Raw genomic sequence first — 19,171 nt, 5'->3', positions numbered from 1 at the left:
TCCTGAGTTACCTCCTCTATTATACCCCAGAGCTGCACTCACTATTCTGCTGGTGCAGTCACTGTGTACATACATTACATTACTGATCCTGAGTTACCTCTTGTATTATACTCCAGAGCTGCACTCACTATTCTGCTGGTGCAGTCACTGTGTACATACATTACATTACTGATCCTGAGTTACCTCCTGTACTATACTCCAGAGCTGCACTCACTATTCTGCTGGTGCAGTCACTGTGTACATACATTACATTACTGATCCTGAATTACATCCTGTATTATACCCCAGAGCTGCACTCACTTTTCTGCTGGTGCAGTCACTGTGTACATACATTACATTACTGATCCTGAGTTACCTCCTGTACTATACTCCAGAGCTGCACTCACTATTCTGCTGGTGCAGTCACTGTGTACATACATTACTGATCCTGAGTTACATCCTGTATTATACTTCAGAGCTGCACTCACTATTCTGCTGGTGCATGTGATTACGGTAAAGTTTACAGTCTGTTGCAATGTTTCTTAATGATTAATAAAATTCACGTTGATTCGTGTAAAATATATGAAATTTAGAATTGAGGAAATTGGAAAAGAACAAAATTAGGGAAAATATAAACTAGAACTTGGCAGATTTGTGATTGAACGATATTTCTCGCCCCCTTGTAGGGAGCAGAGCACCAGTGTGATTGTCACGTACACACTGCGCAGTCATTTTATGAGGACGATGTGCTGGAAATGAGCAGATTTACTCTTTTTGGGCTTTTTACCTTTCACGGTGCTGAAGAAGATACTGATGATCCAAAGGAGAAGCATCTGTAGAGAGAGACTATAGAAGGTGTTAGAGCGCCCTCTGGCAGTGAGTCAGGGCAGTGCAGGCTATAGATACAATGTATCACTCACCTTTACACCTGCAGAGCCACAATCTGCTGCACATTCCCAGCGTATATATAGACCTGGAGGTATACATCTGGCTGCCTAAGTAATCATTAAAGCGCAGCTAATTAATATTTTCCTTATTTCTATTAATACATCTGTTGTTGTGGAAACATGGGACGGCACAAAACTCTGAAGGTCAAAATTTACCAGGTGTATAATGGCAGCCGGTGGATAATGTGACAGATGCAGAATTTCTGCATTTATGGGATATCAGATCACCTTATAGAGATTTCATCAAAGTCTGACACACAACTGCCGAAACGCGTCAGCGCTGATTAACGAGCTCTGCATGTAAGAACCTATTGGCCACTGACAATTGTACGGTCCTTGATTGGATTTGTAGACGGAGTTCGGCATCTACAGATGTTCCGATCTTTAGACACAACATAAAACAGTTCTACACTTTACCAACATGCTGTAACGCTCGCGCCCTGACTGGATGGTGCGAGCGAGGATTGTCGCCCCACTGTGCCACAAACCAGACTACTCTGGACGGGCGTGACTAAGCAGCTACCCTGGTGTTCACTGGAGCCTCTAGTGGTGAGGTCAGGCTTGTGCAGCAGGTAGCTGCCAGGTACCACTCCAGGGCGGTGTCTGGCTGCAGCAGCTGGCCCCACTGGGGACGGAACTCTAGGGACAGGTGAGGGCAAGTACAGACGAGCACGACGGGTCCTCTGGCAGGAACACAGGCAGGCACGAGTAGGAAAAGGGAACAGATAGGAACCAGTTCAGACTGGAGGGACAGGAACTGTTTCAGGAGGTACGGGAACACAGGCAGGCACGAGTGGGATAATGGAATAGGTAAGCAACCAGTAAAGACTGGAGGGACAAAGAGTCACAGAGTGCAGGACGAGAGCACAGCAGAGCCGCTGGACGAGGAGAGCAAAGCAGAACCGCAGGATGTGGAGAGCAAAGCAAAACTGCAGGATGCGGAGAGCAGAGCGGAACCACAGGGCGTGGAGAGCAAAGCAGAACCGCAGGATGTGGAGAGCAAAGCAAAACTGCAGGATGCGGAGAGCAGAGCGGAACCACAGGGCGTGGAGAGCAAAGCAGAACCGCAGGATGTGGAGAGCAAAGCAAAACTGCAGGATGCGGAGAGCAGAGCGGAACCACAGGTCGTGGAGAGCAAAGCAGAACCGCAGGTCGTGGAGAGCAAAGCAGAACCGCAGGATGTGGAGAGCAGAGCAGAACAGCAGGACGTGGAGAGCAAAGCAGAACCGCAGGTCGTGCAGAGCAAAGCAGAACCGCAGGATGTGGAGAGCAGAGCAGAACCGCAGGTTGCTGTCATGATTCACGGAGAGGATATCTTTATCATCCCCACCACTCACACCAATTTGTCACGAACCGGGGTTGTTTGGTTGCCCCTGGTTCTTGCTGAAGGGGATTTATCTATATCCCACTTCTCAGTTCGGGTTTGGAACTTCCAGCTCTCTGGCGCCCCCTTACCCTCTGGTCACACAGGGTACTGCACCTAGGATAATTAGTCGCCAGAAAGGCTGCCTTACTTTGTAATGGCTAATGGGCACAGTGCAGTGAGGGCAATATAACTACTCCCACTCAGACGGGAACAATAATTATCAATGCCGTCTGTCGCTAAAAAGATTCCCAAACACACAGGACAAATCCGCTGCCACCAGCTCTGATTTCTTAATTAATAACGGGTCTGGAGCCCACCCATATTAGTAGCGTAATTCACTTCAGAGGACGTGACAGTTCGTTATAGAGCAAGGAGAAACAAAACTAGTAATTTTATATATTTTACTCCAAATAGGTAGGCAGTGTTTACAGAAGTATAAAAAGGTATTATAAAAGTAGACAAGTATCATATGTACAGTACAATTACAAATAAAATGGGATTAATGTTTTAAAAAAACACAGTTCCTTCATATCATTTCATCTCATGGCTGACCATGTGCTGTGGGGGATGGGTGACACATCTAGATGCATCACAGATCTGTCTCACAGCTAGACCCGGTCAAAAGACTAGAGAAGACTGAGGTCTCACTCAGTTATCTCCGTGCCCAACACCAAGGCACTCCCCCTGTGGTAACCTCACTCAGAGGCTGAATACTCCACATTCTTAGGGTTATGACAAACTATTTCTATACATAACTTGCTGTATGAACCTCGTAGAAGAATGACACAAGGATCAAGATGCTCACCACGTCAGGGGGGTTTGTTTAAGTATAAACACAGTGTAGGTATATGACCCTCTTACAGAGAAACCCATTCCTTGCATTTTGTTGGGTTTAGCTCCGAGCACTTTCAGTAAGCTATAGATCTCTCGGTGGACATCCGGAATATGTAACTTTTATCTCGCTATCCCCGATCGGTGCCAGTATACATAACTTTTCAAGAATAAAAGAGTTCCTGCAGTTTGGAATTTGCTGTACCAGTTATGCTGATATCAGACGGGGGTGGGGGGGGTGGGGGGGGATGAGGGGTTTAGGGAGAGGACTGACTTTTGCAGCACAAAGCCATAAAAATTCTTCAGTGGAGCTGGCACGCTGGTCTCACATTACAACTATATAGCAGGGGGGAGGGAGCTGCCTGCAGACTAAGAGAGAAGAAAGGCTTTCTAGGCAGAGTGAAGAGGGGGGTCGGAAAAGCCCACAGCGTGTGTCTGAAAAGCCAGGGACCTTTTAGGTATATACTCAAAATGTGGCATATTTACATTATTGTGAGCGTTGCACAGAGCAGAGCCGCAGGAAGCAGAGAGCAGAGCCACAGGATGCAGACAGCAGAGCAGACACACGGCCACACACAGCCGAGGAGGGAAGGAAACTGACAATGATATGAACAGGTACAAGAAACGGACTAAGTACAGACAAGAACGGACACGGGGACAAGTACTGGACAAAGGATTCAGGCCTGGGTATGCAGCCCCTAGGGAGGCAGAAAACAAGACACTAAGCGTACAGAAACTGGTCTGGGTATGCAGCCTCCAGAGAGGCAGAAAACAAGACACACAGTATCGGGTCTGGATAAACAGCCCCTAGAGAGGCGGAAAAGAGGACAGGACCTGGCAATTCAGCAGCGGAGCGCAGACTGAGAGACTGCTGCTCAGGCATCTCCCTATGGGTGGAGATGCCTTAAGTACCCGATGCCTCTTGCCAATTGGCTGGGGACACCTTAGGAAGGTGCACACAGTCTCTGTAAGAATCAGGGAGTGCCGGCGCCACCCCTCTAAGCACACAGCCAGGAATTATGCAAACAGCAGGCAAGAGACAGGAGGTTCACAGCATGGAGCAGGCAGAGGGCAGAACTCACAGCATGGCCTGGAGGGATAAGTAAGATTGTGAAGTAAGATGGTGCATCTGCCAGATGAGAGATGGAATGCCATGCAGTGATGCCGGCAGGGACGTTACTCATACATTATGTATCAAATCTTACATATTCTTAAGATCTCTGCTTGCTGTCATTCAATAGGAACTTTGTTCTGGTCATGGAACAGCCACACAGGTGACAGCTCTGATAACTGCGCCAGTCACACCACCGCAGATTTAATTCCAGGAAGTAAGCGACCAACATTTCTACCCTTCTGCTGAGTGACTGCAATGCGTGCGGGGTGGTAGCTGTGGGGAGTTACCTGTAGGGTGGTAGCTGTGGGATGGTACCCGCAGGGCGGAAGCAGCGGGGCAGTACCTGTGGGGCAGTACATGTGAGGAGGTAGCTGCAGGGTGGTAGCTGTGGAGTGGTAGCTGTGTGACAATATCTGTGGGGAGGTACTTGCAGGGCGGTAAGCGCGGAGCGGTACCTGTGGGGCGATAGCAGCAGGAGAGGCACGTGTCTCCCTTTTACGCCACGTGCGCTCAAGGCTAGGGTTATGGACTTGTGCTGCGTGAGCCTTACGTCATGCCTGTGCAGGTTGCAGGTAGTCGGTGGAGCGGTCTGCCCAGGATCATAGAGTCCACAGTGACATAAAAGAGACCGTCATTCAAACACAGAGTCTTTGATGAACAATTACTTGGTAAGGGTCATATACAAGGGATAGCGGGCACAGAGTCTTATGGACGTGTCCTGTACATAGAGCATTCTCCCTCACAACGTGTCCTTCCTCTGTAGTCTGCTCCAGGGCTCTGCAGCGTCTGTTTCGGCCTACGTCACCACAACCCGTCGTGAACCCCACAGTTCTGATCAGAGAGTCTCTCTACTCACTCAGAGATTCTGAGTCCTATTTTTTCCACTACTGGCGCACTGGATCTACTGCTCGGGACCCCACTTGTCCCATGAACTTAGTCCTGTTTAGACCGGTTACCTTCGGTGTTGCAAGCTCAGGGGATTGTGACTTGGCGTCCTATCCACGGATTCCTCCTCCAGAAGCCGCAATGACTGGTAAGTCACCTTTTCTTTATGATCTCGTTATCCCTGCTCTTAAGTCTCCTTTCCTTTTGTGGATCACCCCAACAGCAGCACTGCTCTCTTCACGCTCCAAACTCGAACTATGTACCAGGAACTCTGTCATTTTCCCTCTGGCATGGTGGTGACTAAACCCTCGCCGGCACCGCCCCGTGACTGAAAGCCGAATGCTACCAAGATAAGTAAACCTCATTTTCTCCCGGGGCTCTCAGTGAGGCCACCACATGATGTCAGAACACAATTAACCTGTAGACTAAGCCCCATATCTGCAGGTTAATAGCGTTTTTTATGTGATAGGTTCCCTATAATACGAAGCATTTTGGTGAGGTGCGCTGTGCTTTCCCAATTTGCAGCCTCAGGTTCGTCCCCTCCCCTCCACCACTGCAGCCACAGATCTCAGACTGACTTTTTTGCAGGTTGCAGTTATGTAATCAATAAGTGAAATAGCCCAACTTGGGTCTCTCCCTAAGGTGGCTAGCATGTGTGTATAGCAGTAAACGAGGCATTTATCTATTTTCAAACCTGCTGAGGAGGCTCCAATGTTTTGGGGGGTGCTATAATGGCGGTAAGGCTGCATGTACCATATTAACAGCCTGGTTAGAAGGGCAGAAGGAAAAGACCTGTTAATATTAATATCCATCTCATAGATCTTCCTCACCTAACCTATCTATCGCAATCAATGACATCATGCTTTCCCCCGTACCGGAAGTCCGCTGCCTCGGAGTAACCTTCGACTCTGCCCTGTCCTTCAAACCGCACATCCAAGCTCTTTCCACCTCCTGTCGCTTCCAGCTCAAAAATATCTCCAGAATCCGTCCTTTCCTCAACCGTCAATCTACTAAAATGCTTGTGCATGCCCTCATCATCTCCCGCCTTGACTACTGCAGCATCCTCCTCTGTGGCCTCCCTGCTAACACCCTTGCACCTCTCCAGTACATCCTTAACTCTGCTGCCCAACTAATTCATCTCTCTCCTCACTACTCCTCCGCTTCCCCCCTCTGCAAATCTCTTCACTGGCTCCCATTCCCTCAGCGTATCCAGTTCAAATTACTAATACTGACCTACAAAGCCATCCATAACCTGTCTCCTCCATATATCTCTGAACAAATCTCCCAATATCTTCCCTCACGTGATCTCCGGTCCTCCCAAGACTTTCTCTCCTCCACACTTATTCGCTCCTCATCCAACCGCCTCCAAGTCTTCTCCCGAATATCCCCAATCCTCTGGAATTCAGTGCCTCAACATGTCCGACTATCAACCACATTTGGATCCTTCAGACAAAACCTGAAAACCCACCTCTTCAAGGAAGCTTACAGCCTGCACTGACCCCTGTTGTGAATTCTGTTGTCGAACTCCCTCCTGTGGTCGTGAATGGTACTTCGGCGAGTTCTGTCTATGGGCTCCCTCTGGTGGCTATGAGTGAAGCTGCTGCTTCTGAGGTTCCTTACACAGGTGACGTGGTTTATCCTTTGGTTGGCTGCTCTATTTAATTCCACTCAGATCGTTACTCCATGCCAGCTGTCAATGTTTTACCTGTCTTCTCCTGCAGAAGCTAAGTTCCTTATTGTTATTTTTGCTCATTGTTTCTTTGTCCAGCTGGTTTTCCTGATTTTCTTGCTAGCTGGAAGCTCTGGGATGCAGAGTGGCACCCCCGTACCGTGAGTCGGTGCGGAGGACCCTTTTGCACACTCTGCGTGGTCTTTTGTAGGTTTTTGTGCTGACCGCAAAGATTCCTTTCCTATCCTCTGTCTATTTAGTAAGTCTGGCCTCCCTTTGCTGAAACCTATTTCATTTCTGCGTTTGTGACTTTCATCTTTACTCACAGTCATTATATGTGGGGGGCTGCCTATTCCTTTGGGGAATTTCTCTGAGGCAAGGTAGGCTTTATTTTCTATCTCTAGGGCTAGATAGTTCTTAGGCTGTGACGAGGCACCTAGGGAGCGTCAGGAGCGCTCCACGGCTATTTTTAGTGTGTGCGATAGGATTAGGGCTTGCGGTCAGCAGAGCTCCCACATCCCAGAGCTCGTCCTGTATGAGTTTAACTATCAGGTCGGGTGCTCCTAACCACCAGGTCATAACAGTACAGCTGGCCCAAAGTATTAATGCATCTCAATAGAGGGATAAGAGGACTTCTGAGACCATTGTTTTTTCTTTGCAGTGTGTTTTGTCTTTCTTTTCCCCTAGACCTTTGGGTGGTTCAGGACACAGGTGTAGAGATGGACATTCAGGGTCTATCCTCTTGTGTGGATCATCTCACTGCAAGGGTACAAAACATTCAAGATTTTGTGGTTCAGAATCCGATGTCAGAGCCTAGAATTCCTATTCCTGATTTGTTTTCTGGGGATAGATCTAGATTCTTGAATTTCAAAAATAATTGTAAACTGTTTCTAGCTTTGAAACCCCACTCCTCTGGTGACCCCGTTCAACAAGTGAAAATCATAATTTCTTTGTTGCGTGGTGACCCTCAAGACTGGGCATTTTCCCTTGCGCCAGGAGATCCTGCATTGCGAGATGTTGATGCGTTTTTTCTGGCGCTTGGATTGCTTTATGATGAACCAAATTCAGTGGATCAGGCAGAGAAAATCTTGCTGGCTTTGTGTCAGGGTCAGGATGAAGCGGAGGTATACTGTCAGAAGTTTAGAAAGTGGTCTGTGCTTACTCAGTGGAATGAATGTGCCCTGGTGGCAATTTTCAGAAAGGGTCTTTCTGAAGCCCTTAAGGATGTCATGGTGGGATTTCCCACGCCTGCTGGTCTGAATGAGTCTATGTCCTTGGCCATTCAGATCGATCGGCGCATGCGTGAGCGCAAAGCTGTGCACCATCTGGCGGTATTCTCTGAGCATAGGCCTGAGCCTATGGAATGTGATAGGACTTTGACTAGAGCTGAACGGCAAGAACACAGACGTTGGAATGGGCTGTGTTTTTACTGTGGTGAATCCACTCATGCTATCTCCGATTGTCCTAAGCGCACTAAGCGGTTCGCTAGGTCTGCCACCATTGGTACGGTACAGTCTAAATTTCTTTTGTCCGTTACTCTGATTTGCTCTCTGTCGTCCTATTCTGTAATGGCATTTGTGGATTCAGGCGCTGCCCTGAATTTGATGGACTTGGAGTTTGCCAGGCGCTGTGGTTTTTTCTTGGAGCACTTGCAATATCCTATTCCATTGAGAGGAATTGATGCTACGCCTTTGGCCAAGAATAAGCCTCAGCACTGGACTCAATTGACCATGTGCATGGCTCCTGCACATCAGGAGGATATTCGCTTTTTGGTGTTGCATAATCTGCATGATGTGGTCGTTTTGGGGTTGCCATGGCTACAGGTCCATAATCCAGTGTTGGATTGGAAATCTATGTCTGTGTCCAGCTGGGGTTGTCAGGGGGTACATGGTGATGTTTCATTGCTGTTAATTTCGCCTTCCACTCCTTCTGAAGTCCCTGAGTTTTTATCAGATTACCGGGATGTATTTGAAGAGCCCAAATCCAGTGCCCTACCTCATCATAGGGATTGCGACTGTGCTATTAATTTGATTCCTGGTAGTAAGTTTCCTAAGGGCCGTCTGTTTAATTTATCTGTGCCAGAGCACGCCGCTATGCGGAGTTATATAAAGGAATCCTTGGAGAAGGGTCATATTCGTCCGTCGTCGTCACCATTGGGAGCACGGTTCTTTTTTGTGGCCAAGAAGGATGGTTCTTTGAGACCTTGTATTGATTACCGCCTTCTTAATAAGATCACAGTCAAATTTCAGTATCCTTTGCCGCTGCTGTCTGATTTATTTGCTCGGATTAAGGGGGCTAGTTGGTTCACCAAGATAGATCTTCGAGGGACGTATAATCTTGTGCGAATTAAACAGGGTGATGAATGGAAAACAGCATTTAATACGCCCGAGGGCCATTTTGAGTACCTGGTTATGCCATTTGGGCTTTCTAATGCTCCATCTGTGTTTCAGTCCTTTATGCATTACATCTTCCGAGAGTACCTGGATAGATTCATGATTGTGTATTTGGATGACATTTTGGTCTTTTCGGATGATTGGGAGTCTCATGTGAAGCAGGTCAGAATGGTGTTCCAGGTCCTTCGTGCGAATTCCTTGTTTGTGAAGGGGTCAAAGTGTCTCTTTGGAGTTCAGAAGGTTTCATTTTTGGGTTTCATTTTTCCCCTTCTACTATCGAGATGGACCCTGTTAAAGTTCAGGCCATTTACGATTGGACTCAGCCGACATCTGTGAAGAGCTTGCAGAAGTTCCTGGGCTTTGCTAATTATTATCGTCGCTTCATCGCTAACTTTTCCAGTATTGCTAAACCGTTGACTGATTTGACCAAGAAAGGTGCTGATGTGGTCAATTGGTCCTCTGCGGCTGTAGAGGCTTTTCAGGAGTTGAAGCGTCGTTTTGCTTCTGCCCCTGTGTTGTGCCAGCCAGATGTTTTGGTCCCTTTTCAGGTGGAGGTTGATGCTTCTGAAATTGGAGCAGGGGCTGTTTTGTCGCAAAGAAGTTCTGATGGCTCGGTGATGAAACCCTGTGCCTTCTTTTCTAGAAAATTCTCACCTGCTGAGCGCAATTATGATGTGGGCAATCGGGAGTTGCTGGCCATGAAGTGGGCATTCGAGGAGTGGCGACATTGGCTTGAAGGAGGTAAACATCGCGTGGTGGTCTTGACGGATCACAAGAATTTGACTTATCTCGAGTCTGCCAAACGGTTGAATCCTAGACAGGCTCGATGGTCGCTCTTTTTCTCCCGTTTTGATTTTGTGGTTTCATACCTTCCGGGATCTAAGAATGTGAAGGCTGACCGCCCTGTCAAGGAGTTTTGTGCCTGACTATCCGGGTGTTCCGGAGCCGGCGGGTATTCTTAAAGAAGGGGTAATTTTGTCTGCCATTTCCCCTGATTTGCGGCGTGTGCTGCAAAAGTTTCAGGCTGATAGACCTGACCGTTGTCCTATGGAGAAACTGTTTGTCCCTGATAGATGGACTAGTAGAGTTATCTCGGAGATTCATTGTTCAGTATTGGCTGGTCATCCTGGAATCTTTGGTACCAGAGATTTGGTGGCTAGATCCTTTTGGTGGCCTTCTTTGTCACGGGATGTACGTTCTTTTGTGCAGTCCTGTGGGATTTGTGCTGGGGCTAAGCCCTGCTGTTCTCGTGTCAGTGGGTTGCTTTTGCCCTTGCCGATCCCGAAGAGGCCCTGGACGCATATTTCCATGGATTTTATTTCTGATCTCCCTGTTTCTCAAAGGATGTCGGTCATTTGGGTGGTTTGTGATCACTTCTCTAAAATGGTCCATTTGGTACCCTTATCTAAACTGCCTTCCTCCTCTGATTTGGTGCCATTGTTTTTCCAGCATGTGGTTCGTTTGCATGGCATTCCGGAGAACATCGTCTCGGACAGAGGTTCCCAGTTTGTTTCGAGGTTTTGGCGGTCCTTTTGCGCTAAGATGGGCATTGATTTGTCTTTTTCTTCGGCTTTCCATCCTCAGACTAATGGCCAAACCGAACAAACTAATCAGACTTTGGAGACATATCTGAGATGCTTTGTTTCTGCTGATCAGGATTATTGGGTGTCCTTCTTGCCTTTGGCTGAGGTCGCCCTTAATAATCGGGCCAGCTCGGCTACTTTAGTTTTTCCTTTTTTTCTGCAATTCTGGTTTCCATCCTCGTTTCTCTTCAGGGCAGGTTGAGCCTTCGGACTGTCCTGGTGTGGATGCGGTGGTGGACAGGTTGCAGCAGATTTGGACTCATGTGGTGGACAATTTGACATTGTCTCAGGAGAAGGCTCAACGTTTTGCTAACCGCCGGCGTTGTGTTGGTCCCCGACTTCGTGTTGGGGATTTGGTTTGGTTGTCATCTCGTCACGTTCCTATGAAGGTTTCCTCTCCTAAGTTTAAGCCTCATTTCATTGGACCATATAAGATTTCTGAAGTTCTTAATCCTGTGTCATTTCGTTTGGACCTTCCAGCTTCTTTTGCCATCCATAATGTGTTCCATAGGTCGTTGTTGCGGAGATACGTGGCGCCTATGGTTCCCTCCGTTGATCCTCCTGCCCCGGTGTTGGTTGAGGGGGAGTTGGAGTATGTGGTGGAGAAGATTTTGGATTCTCGTCTTTCGAGACGGAAACTCCAGTACCTGGTCAAGTGGAAGGGTTATGGTCAAGAAGATAATTCCTGGGTTTTTGCCTCTGATGTTCATGCTGCCGATCTTGTTCGTGCCTTCCATTTGGCTCATCCTGGTCGGCCTGGGGGCTCTGGTGAGGGTTCGGTGACCCCTCCTCAAGGGGGGGGTACATGTTATGAATAGGTAATTCAGAACCACAATGGACCTTGAAGTTCAGAGCACACAAGTGACCTGACAAAAACCACAAAACATAGGACGAGCTCTGAGACGTGGAAACTCTGCTGACCGCAATCCCTAAACCTATCAAACCACACTAGAGGTAGCCGTGGATTGCGCCTAACGCTCCCTATGCAACTCGGCACAGCCTGAGAAACTAGCTAGTCCTGAAGATAGAAAAATAAGCCTACCTTGCCTCAGAGAAATTCCCCAAAGGAAAAGGCAGCCCCCCACATATAATGACTGTGAGTTAAGATGAAAATACAAACACAGAGATGAAATAGATTTAGCAAAGTGAGGCCCGACTTACTGAACAGACCGAGGATAGGAAAGATAGCTTTGCGGTCAACACAAAAACCTACAAACAACCACGCAGAGGGGCAAAAAGACCCTCCGCACCGACTAACGGTACGGAGGTGCTCCCTCTGCGTCTCAGAGCTTCCAGCAAGCAAGCAAAACCAAAAAAGCAAGCTGGACAGAAAATATAGCAACAAAAGTAACACAAGCAGAACTTAGCTTATGCTGAGCAGACAGGCCACAGGAACGATCCAGGAGGAAGCAAGACCAATACTAGAACATAGACTGGAGGCCAGCATCAAAGCACTAGGTGGAGTTAAATAGAGCAGCACCTAACGACTTAACCTCATCACCTGAGGAAGGAAACTCAGAAGCCGCAGTACCACTCGTGACCACAGGAGGGAGCTTGATCACAGAATTCACAACAGTACCCCCCCCTTGAGGAGGGGTCACCGAACCCTCACCAGAGCCCCCAGGCCGACCAGGATGAGCCATATGAAAGGCACGAACAAGATCGGCAGCATGGACATCAGAGGCAAAAACCCAGGAATTATCTTCCTGACCATAACCCTTCCACTTAACCAGATACTGGAGTTTCCGTCTCGAAACACGAGAATCCAAAATCTTCTCCACTATATACTCCAACTCCCCCTCCACCAAAACCGGGGCAGGAGGATCAACAGATGGAACCACAGGTGCCACGTATCTCCGCAACAATGACCTATGGAATACGTTATGGATGGAAAAAGAATCTGGAAGGGTCAAACGAAAAGACACAGGATTAAGAACCTCAGAAATCCTATACGGACCAATGAAACGAGGCTTAAACTTAGGAGAGGAAACCTTCATAGGAATATAACGAGATGACAACCAAACCAAATCCCCAACACGAAGTCGGGGACCCACACAGCATCTGCGATTAGCGAAACGTTGAGCCTTCTCCTGGGACAAGGTCAAATTGTCCACTACATGAGTCCAAATCCGCTGCAACCTGTCCACCACAGTATCCACACCAGGACAGTCCGAAGACTCAACCTGCCCTGAAGAGAAATGAGGATGGAACCCAGAATTGCAGAAAAACGGTGAAACCAAGGTAGCCGAGCTGGCCCGATTATTAAGAGCGAACTCAGCCAACGGCAAAAAGGACACCCAATCATCCTGATCAGCAGAAACAAAACATCTCAGATATGTTTCGAAGGTCTGATTGGTTCGTTCAGTCTGGCCATTAGTCTGAGGATGGAAAGCCGAGGAAAAAGACAAATCAATGCCCATCCTAGCACAAAAGGCTCGCCAAAACCTCGAAACAAACTGGGAACCTCTGTCAGAAACGATGTTCTCTGGAATGCCATGTAAACGAACCACATGCTGGAAGAACAATGGCACCAAATCATAAGAGGAAGGTAATTTAGACAAGGGTACCAAATGGATCATCTTAGAGAAGCGATCACAAACTACCCAAATGACCGACATTTTTTGAGAGACGGGGAGATCCAAAATAAAATCCATAGAGATATGTGTCTAAGGCCTCTTCGGGATCGGCAAGGGCAAAAGCAACCCACTGGCACGAGAACAGCAGGGCTTAGCCCGAGCACAAATCCCACAGGACTGCACAAAAGAACGCACATCCCGCGACAGAGACGGCCACCAAAAGGATCTAGCCACCAAATCTCTGGTACCAAAGATTCCAGGATGACCAGCCAACACCGAACAATGAACCTCAGAGATAACTTTATTCGTCCACCTATCAGGGACAAACAGTTTCTCTGCTGGGCAACGATCAGGTTTATTAGCCTGAAATTTTTGCAGCACCCGCCGCAAATCAGGGGAGATGGCAGACACAATTACTCCCTCTTTGAGAATACCCGCCGGCTCAGGCAAACCCGGAGAGTTGGGCACAAAACTCCTAGACAGGGCATCCGCCTTCACATTTTTAGAGCCCGGAAGGTGCGAAACCACAAAGTCAAAACGGGAGAAAAACAGCGACCAACGAGCCTGTCTAGGATTCAACCGTTTGGCAGACTCGAGATAGGTCAAGTTCTTGTGATCAGTCAAGACCACCACGCGATGCTTAGCTCCTTCAAGCCAATGACGCCACTCCTCGAATGCCCACTTCATGGCCAGCAACTCTCGATTGCCAACATCATAATTTCGCTCAGCAGGCGATAACTTCCTGGAAAAGAAGGCGCATGGCTTCATCACCGAGCAATCAGCACCTCTTTGCGACAAAACAGTCCCCGCTCCAATTTCAGAAGCATCAACCTCAACCTGGAACGGAAGCGAAACATCTGGTTGACACAACACAGGGGCAGAAGAAAAACGACGCTTTAACTCTTGAAATGCTTCCACAGCAGCAGAAGACCAATTGACCACATCAGCACCCTTCTTGGTCAAATCGGTCAATGGTTTAGCAATACTAGAAAAATTACAGATGAAGCGATGATAAAAATTAGCAAAGCCAAGGAACTTTTGCAGACTCTTCAGAGATGTCGGCTGAGTCCAATTATGGATGGCTTGGACCTTAACAGGATCCATCTCGATAGTAGAAGGGGAAAAGATGAACCCCAAAAATGAAACCTTCTGAACACCAAAGAGACACTTTGATCCCTTCACAAACAAAGAATTAGCACGCAGGACCTGGAACACCATTCTGACCTGCTTCACATGAGACTCCCAATCATCTGAGAAGACCAAAATATCATCCAAGTATACAATCAGGAATTTATCCAGGTACTCTCGGAAGATGTCATGCATAAAGGACTGAAATACTGATGGAGCATTGGCAAGTCCGAATGGCATAACCAGGTACTCAAAATGGCCCTGGGGCGTATTAAATGCTGTTTTCCATTCATCGCCCCGTTTAATACGCACAAGATTATATGCACCACGAAGATCTATCTTGGTGAACCAACTAGCCCCCTTAATCCGAGCAAACAAATCAGATAACAGCGGCAAGGGGTACTGAAATTTGACCGTGATTTTATTTAGAAGGCGGTAATCAATACAAGGTCTCAGCGAACCATCCTTCTTGGCCACAAAAAAGAACCCTGCTCCCAATGGCGATGACGACGGCCGAATATGACCCTTCTCCAAGGATTCTTTTACGTAACTCCGCATAGCGGTGTGCTCAGGCACAGATAAATTAAACAGTCGACCCTTAGGAAACTTACTACCAGGAATCAACTCGATAGCACAATCACAATCCCTATGCGGAGGTAGGGCATTGGACTTGGGCTCATCGAATACATCCCGGTAATCAGACAAGAACTCTGGGACCTCAGAAGGGGTGGATGACGAGATAGACAGAAATGGAACATCACCATGTACCCCCTGACAACCCCAGCTGGACACAGACATTGATTTCCAATCTAATACTGGGTTATGGACTTGTAGCCATGGCAACCCCAACACGACCACATCATGCAGATTCTGCAACATCAGAAAGCGAATATCCTCCTGGTGCGCAGGAGCCATGCACATGGTCAGCTGGGTCCAATACTGAGGCTTATTCTTGGCCAAAGGCGTAGCATCAATTCCTCTCAATGGAATAAGACACTGCAGGGGCTCCAAGACAAACCCACAGCGCCTAGCAAACTCCAAGTCCATCAAATTCAGGGCAGCGCCTGAATCCACAAATGCCATGACAGAATAGGAAGACAAAGAGCAGATCAAAGTAACGGACAAAAGAAATTTCGACTGTACCGTACCAATGGTGGCAGACTTAGCGAACCGCTTAGTGCGCTTAGGACAATCGGAGATAGCATGAGTGGAATCACCACAGTAGAAACACAGCCTATTCTGACGTCTGTGTTCTTGCCTTTCAGCTCTGGTCAAAGTCCTATCGCACTGCATAGGCTCAGGTTTATGCTCAGATAATACCGCCAAATGGTGCACAGATTTACGCTCACGCAAGCGTCGACCGATCTGAATGGCCAAAGACATAGACTCATTCAGACCAGCAGGCATAGGAAATCCCACCATGACATCCTTAAGGGCTTCAAAGAGACCCTATCTGAAGATTGCTGCCAAAGCACATTCATTCCATTGAGTGAGCACAGACCACTTTCTAAACTTCTGACAATAAATCTCTATCTCATCCTGACCCTGACACAGAGCCAGCAAATTTTTCTCTGCCTGATCCACTGAATTAGGTTCATCGTACAGTAATCCGAGCGCCAGAAAAAACGCATCAATATTACATAATGCAGGATCTCCTGGCGCAAGGGAAAATGCCCAGTCTTGAGGGTCGCCACGTAATAAAGAAATAATAATCTTAACTTGTTGAACTGGGTCACCAGAGGAGCGAGGTTTCAACGCCAGAAACAGTTTGCAATTATTTTTGAAACTCAGAAATTTAGCTCTATCTCCAGAAAACAAATCAGGAATAGGAATTCTTGGGTCTAACATAGAATTCTGAGCCATAAAGTCTTGAATATTTTGTACTCTTGCAGTGAGAAGATCCACACATGAAGACAGACCTTTAATGTCCATCACCACACCTGTGTCCTGAACCACCCAAATGTCTAGGGGAAAAAAAAGGCAAAACACAGTGCAAAGAAAAAAAAATGGTCTCAGAACTTCTTTTTTCCCTCTATTGAGAAGCATAGTACTTTGGGCCTCCAGTACTGTTATGAATAGGTAATTCAGAACCACAATGGACCTTGAAGTTCAGAGCACACAAGTGACCTGACAAAAACCACAAAACATAGGACGAGCTCTGAGACGTGGAAACTCTGCTGACCGCAATCCCTAAACCTATCAAACCACACTAGAGGTAGCCGTGGATTGCGCCTAACGCTCCCTATGCAACTCGGCACAGCCTGAGAAACTAGCTAGTCCTGAAGATAGAAAAATAAGCCTACCTTGCCTCAGAGAAATTCCCCAAAGGAAAAGGCAGCCCCCCACATATAATGACTGTGAGTTAAGATGAAAATACAAACACAGAGATGAAATAGATTTAGCAAAGTGAGGCCCGACTTACTGAACAGACCGAGGATAGGAAAGATAGCTTTGCGGTCAACACAAAAACCTACAAACAACCACGCAGAGGGGAAAAAAGACCCTCCGCACCGACTAACGGTACGGAGGTGCTCCCTCTGCGTCTCAGAGCTTCCAGCAAGCAAGCAAAACCAAAAAAGCAAGCTGGACAGAAAATATAGCAACAAAAGTAATACAAGCAGAACTTAGCTTATGCTGAACAGACAGGCCACAGGAACGATCCAGGAGGAAGCAAGACCAATACTAGAACATAGACTGGAGGCCAGGATCAAAGCACTAGGTGGAGTTAAATAGAGCAGCACCTAACGACTTAACCTCATCACCTGAGGAAGGAAACTCAGAAGCCGCAGTACCACTCGTGACCACAGGAGGGAGCTTGATCACAGAATTCACAACAGGTACTGTTGTGAATTCTGTTGTCGAACTCCCTCCTGTGGTCGTGAATGGTACTTCGGCGAGTTCTGTCTATGGGCTCCCTCTGGTGGCTATGAGTGAAGCTGCTGCTTCTGAGGTTCCTTACACAGGTGACGTGGTTTATCCTTTGGTTGGCTGCTCTATTTAATTCCACTCAGATCGTTACTCCATGCCAGCTGTCAATGATTTAGAATTGGCTCAGTTCGCTCCTGGATCTGCCTGGTTACCTGTCTTCTCCTGTAGAAGCTAAGTTCCTTATTGTTATTTTTGCTCATTGTTTCTTTGTCCAGCTGGTTTTCCTGATTTGTCTTGCTAGCTGGAAGCTCTGGGATGCAGAGTGGCACCCCCGCACCGTGAGTCGGTGCGGAGGACCCTTTTGCACACTCTGCGTGGTCTTTTGTAGGTTTTTGTGCTGACCGCAAAGATTCCTTTCCTATCCTCTGTCTATTTAGTAACTCTGGCCTCCCTTTGCTGAAACCTATTTCATTTCTGCGTTTGTGACTTTCATCTTTACTCACAATCATTATATGTGGGGGGCTGCCTATTCCTTTGGGGAATTTCTTTGAGGCAAGGTAGGCTTTATTTTCTATCTCTAGGGCTAGATAGTTCTTAGGCTGTGACGAGGCGCCTAGGGAGCGTCAGGAGCGCTCCACGGCTATTTTTAGTGTGTGCGATAGGATTAGGGCTTGCGGTCAGCAGAGCTCCCACATCCCAGAGCTCGTCTTGTATGAGTTTAACTATCAGGTCGGGTGCTCCTAACCACCAGGTCATAACAGACCCCGCTGCCTCCTCACCACTACCGGTGCTACCGCCTCACCAACACTGGAGCTCCTGCAACCCTCGACCTACTGTCTCCTTCCCCACCATCCTGTAGAATGTAAGCCCGCAAGGGCAGGGTCCTCGCCCCTCTGTATCAGTCTGTCATTGTTAGTTTACTGTAAGTGATATCTGTAATTTGTATGTAACCCATTCTCATGTACAGGACCATGGAATCAATGGTGCTATATAAAAATAATAATAATAATAATAATGGGATTTCCTGGATTTATAGAATTGAACTCTTCTTCCTAGAAATTGAAGGCCTCCCAGCAATCAGCTTTACTGTGAGGATAGCTGTATTCAGAAGAGATTTAAAGCCACAGTGTCCGATCATAGCAGTATGTTGTGTGCATGATGCCAGACCAGACAGGTCGCCCAGAGCACAAGACGAGTTTTATATTCCAAGTTACTCTAACAGAAGAGGATCATGAAGCCCCTCTAATACTGAAGAATCACCTAACAGGGTATAAACCATTAGGCACTGAATGTCCTGTACCTATGGTGGCAGGTCACAGGAGGCGGCAGCAACATCAGGCATGTTTGATCGGCAGTGGTCACATAGGGGCCACACAGGAGAGACAGGGATGGGCCTACGCTGCCTATCCAGCATTCACTCGTCTTCACATTGCAGAGGAGAGGGTGTGCGTAGGTCACCTACCTGCCAATATGAAGGCAAGAAAACGCTGATTGGTGGATTGGCAGTGTCTGTGCCACTCCACTCTAAGCAGTTTTAAGAAGCGCCAACTAACACAACCATGTTGGATGTCAGCATATGGCCACAGGTGGTGCAATGACGTCATTGTATTGAGCCGTCTGCACAACGAGAAGGAGGAGAATAACAGAGCCCCACATCATAGAAGTGAGAAAACGTGAGTGGCGGAGTTATTTTTCTAATGCCTAATAGCATTACTGTTTAAATTATCACTGAACAATGGCATCACTGTGAATTATTTCTGTACTGTCACATCACTGTGTATTATCTCTGTCCGGTTACATCACTGTGTGCATTATCCCTGTACTGTGACATC

At 47.5% G+C, this 19,171-nt stretch overlaps 1 protein-coding gene across 1 annotated transcript in view; it reads right to left on the bottom strand.

Moving 5' to 3' along the window:
• LOC138667843 (pancreatic triacylglycerol lipase-like) overlaps nucleotides 1-824 on the bottom strand; it is a 44,742-nt gene extending 43,918 nt beyond the window's left edge. Inside the window, exon 1 of the mRNA XM_069755929.1 lies at nucleotides 767-824. Within this exon, the coding sequence (XP_069612030.1) occupies nucleotides 767-812 (46 nt within the window). The 5' untranslated portion in view covers nucleotides 813-824. The remainder of the gene's footprint in view (nucleotides 1-766) is intronic.
• Between the last annotated feature and the right edge of the window lie 18,347 nt (nucleotides 825-19,171).

This window comes from Ranitomeya imitator, chromosome 2 (assembly GCF_032444005.1).
Source record: "Ranitomeya imitator isolate aRanImi1 chromosome 2, aRanImi1.pri, whole genome shotgun sequence".
Lineage (NCBI taxonomy): Eukaryota > Metazoa > Chordata > Amphibia > Anura > Dendrobatidae > Ranitomeya > Ranitomeya imitator.
Note: the sequence above shows the minus strand (reverse complement) of the source record. Positions and strands in the feature narration are given on the sequence as shown.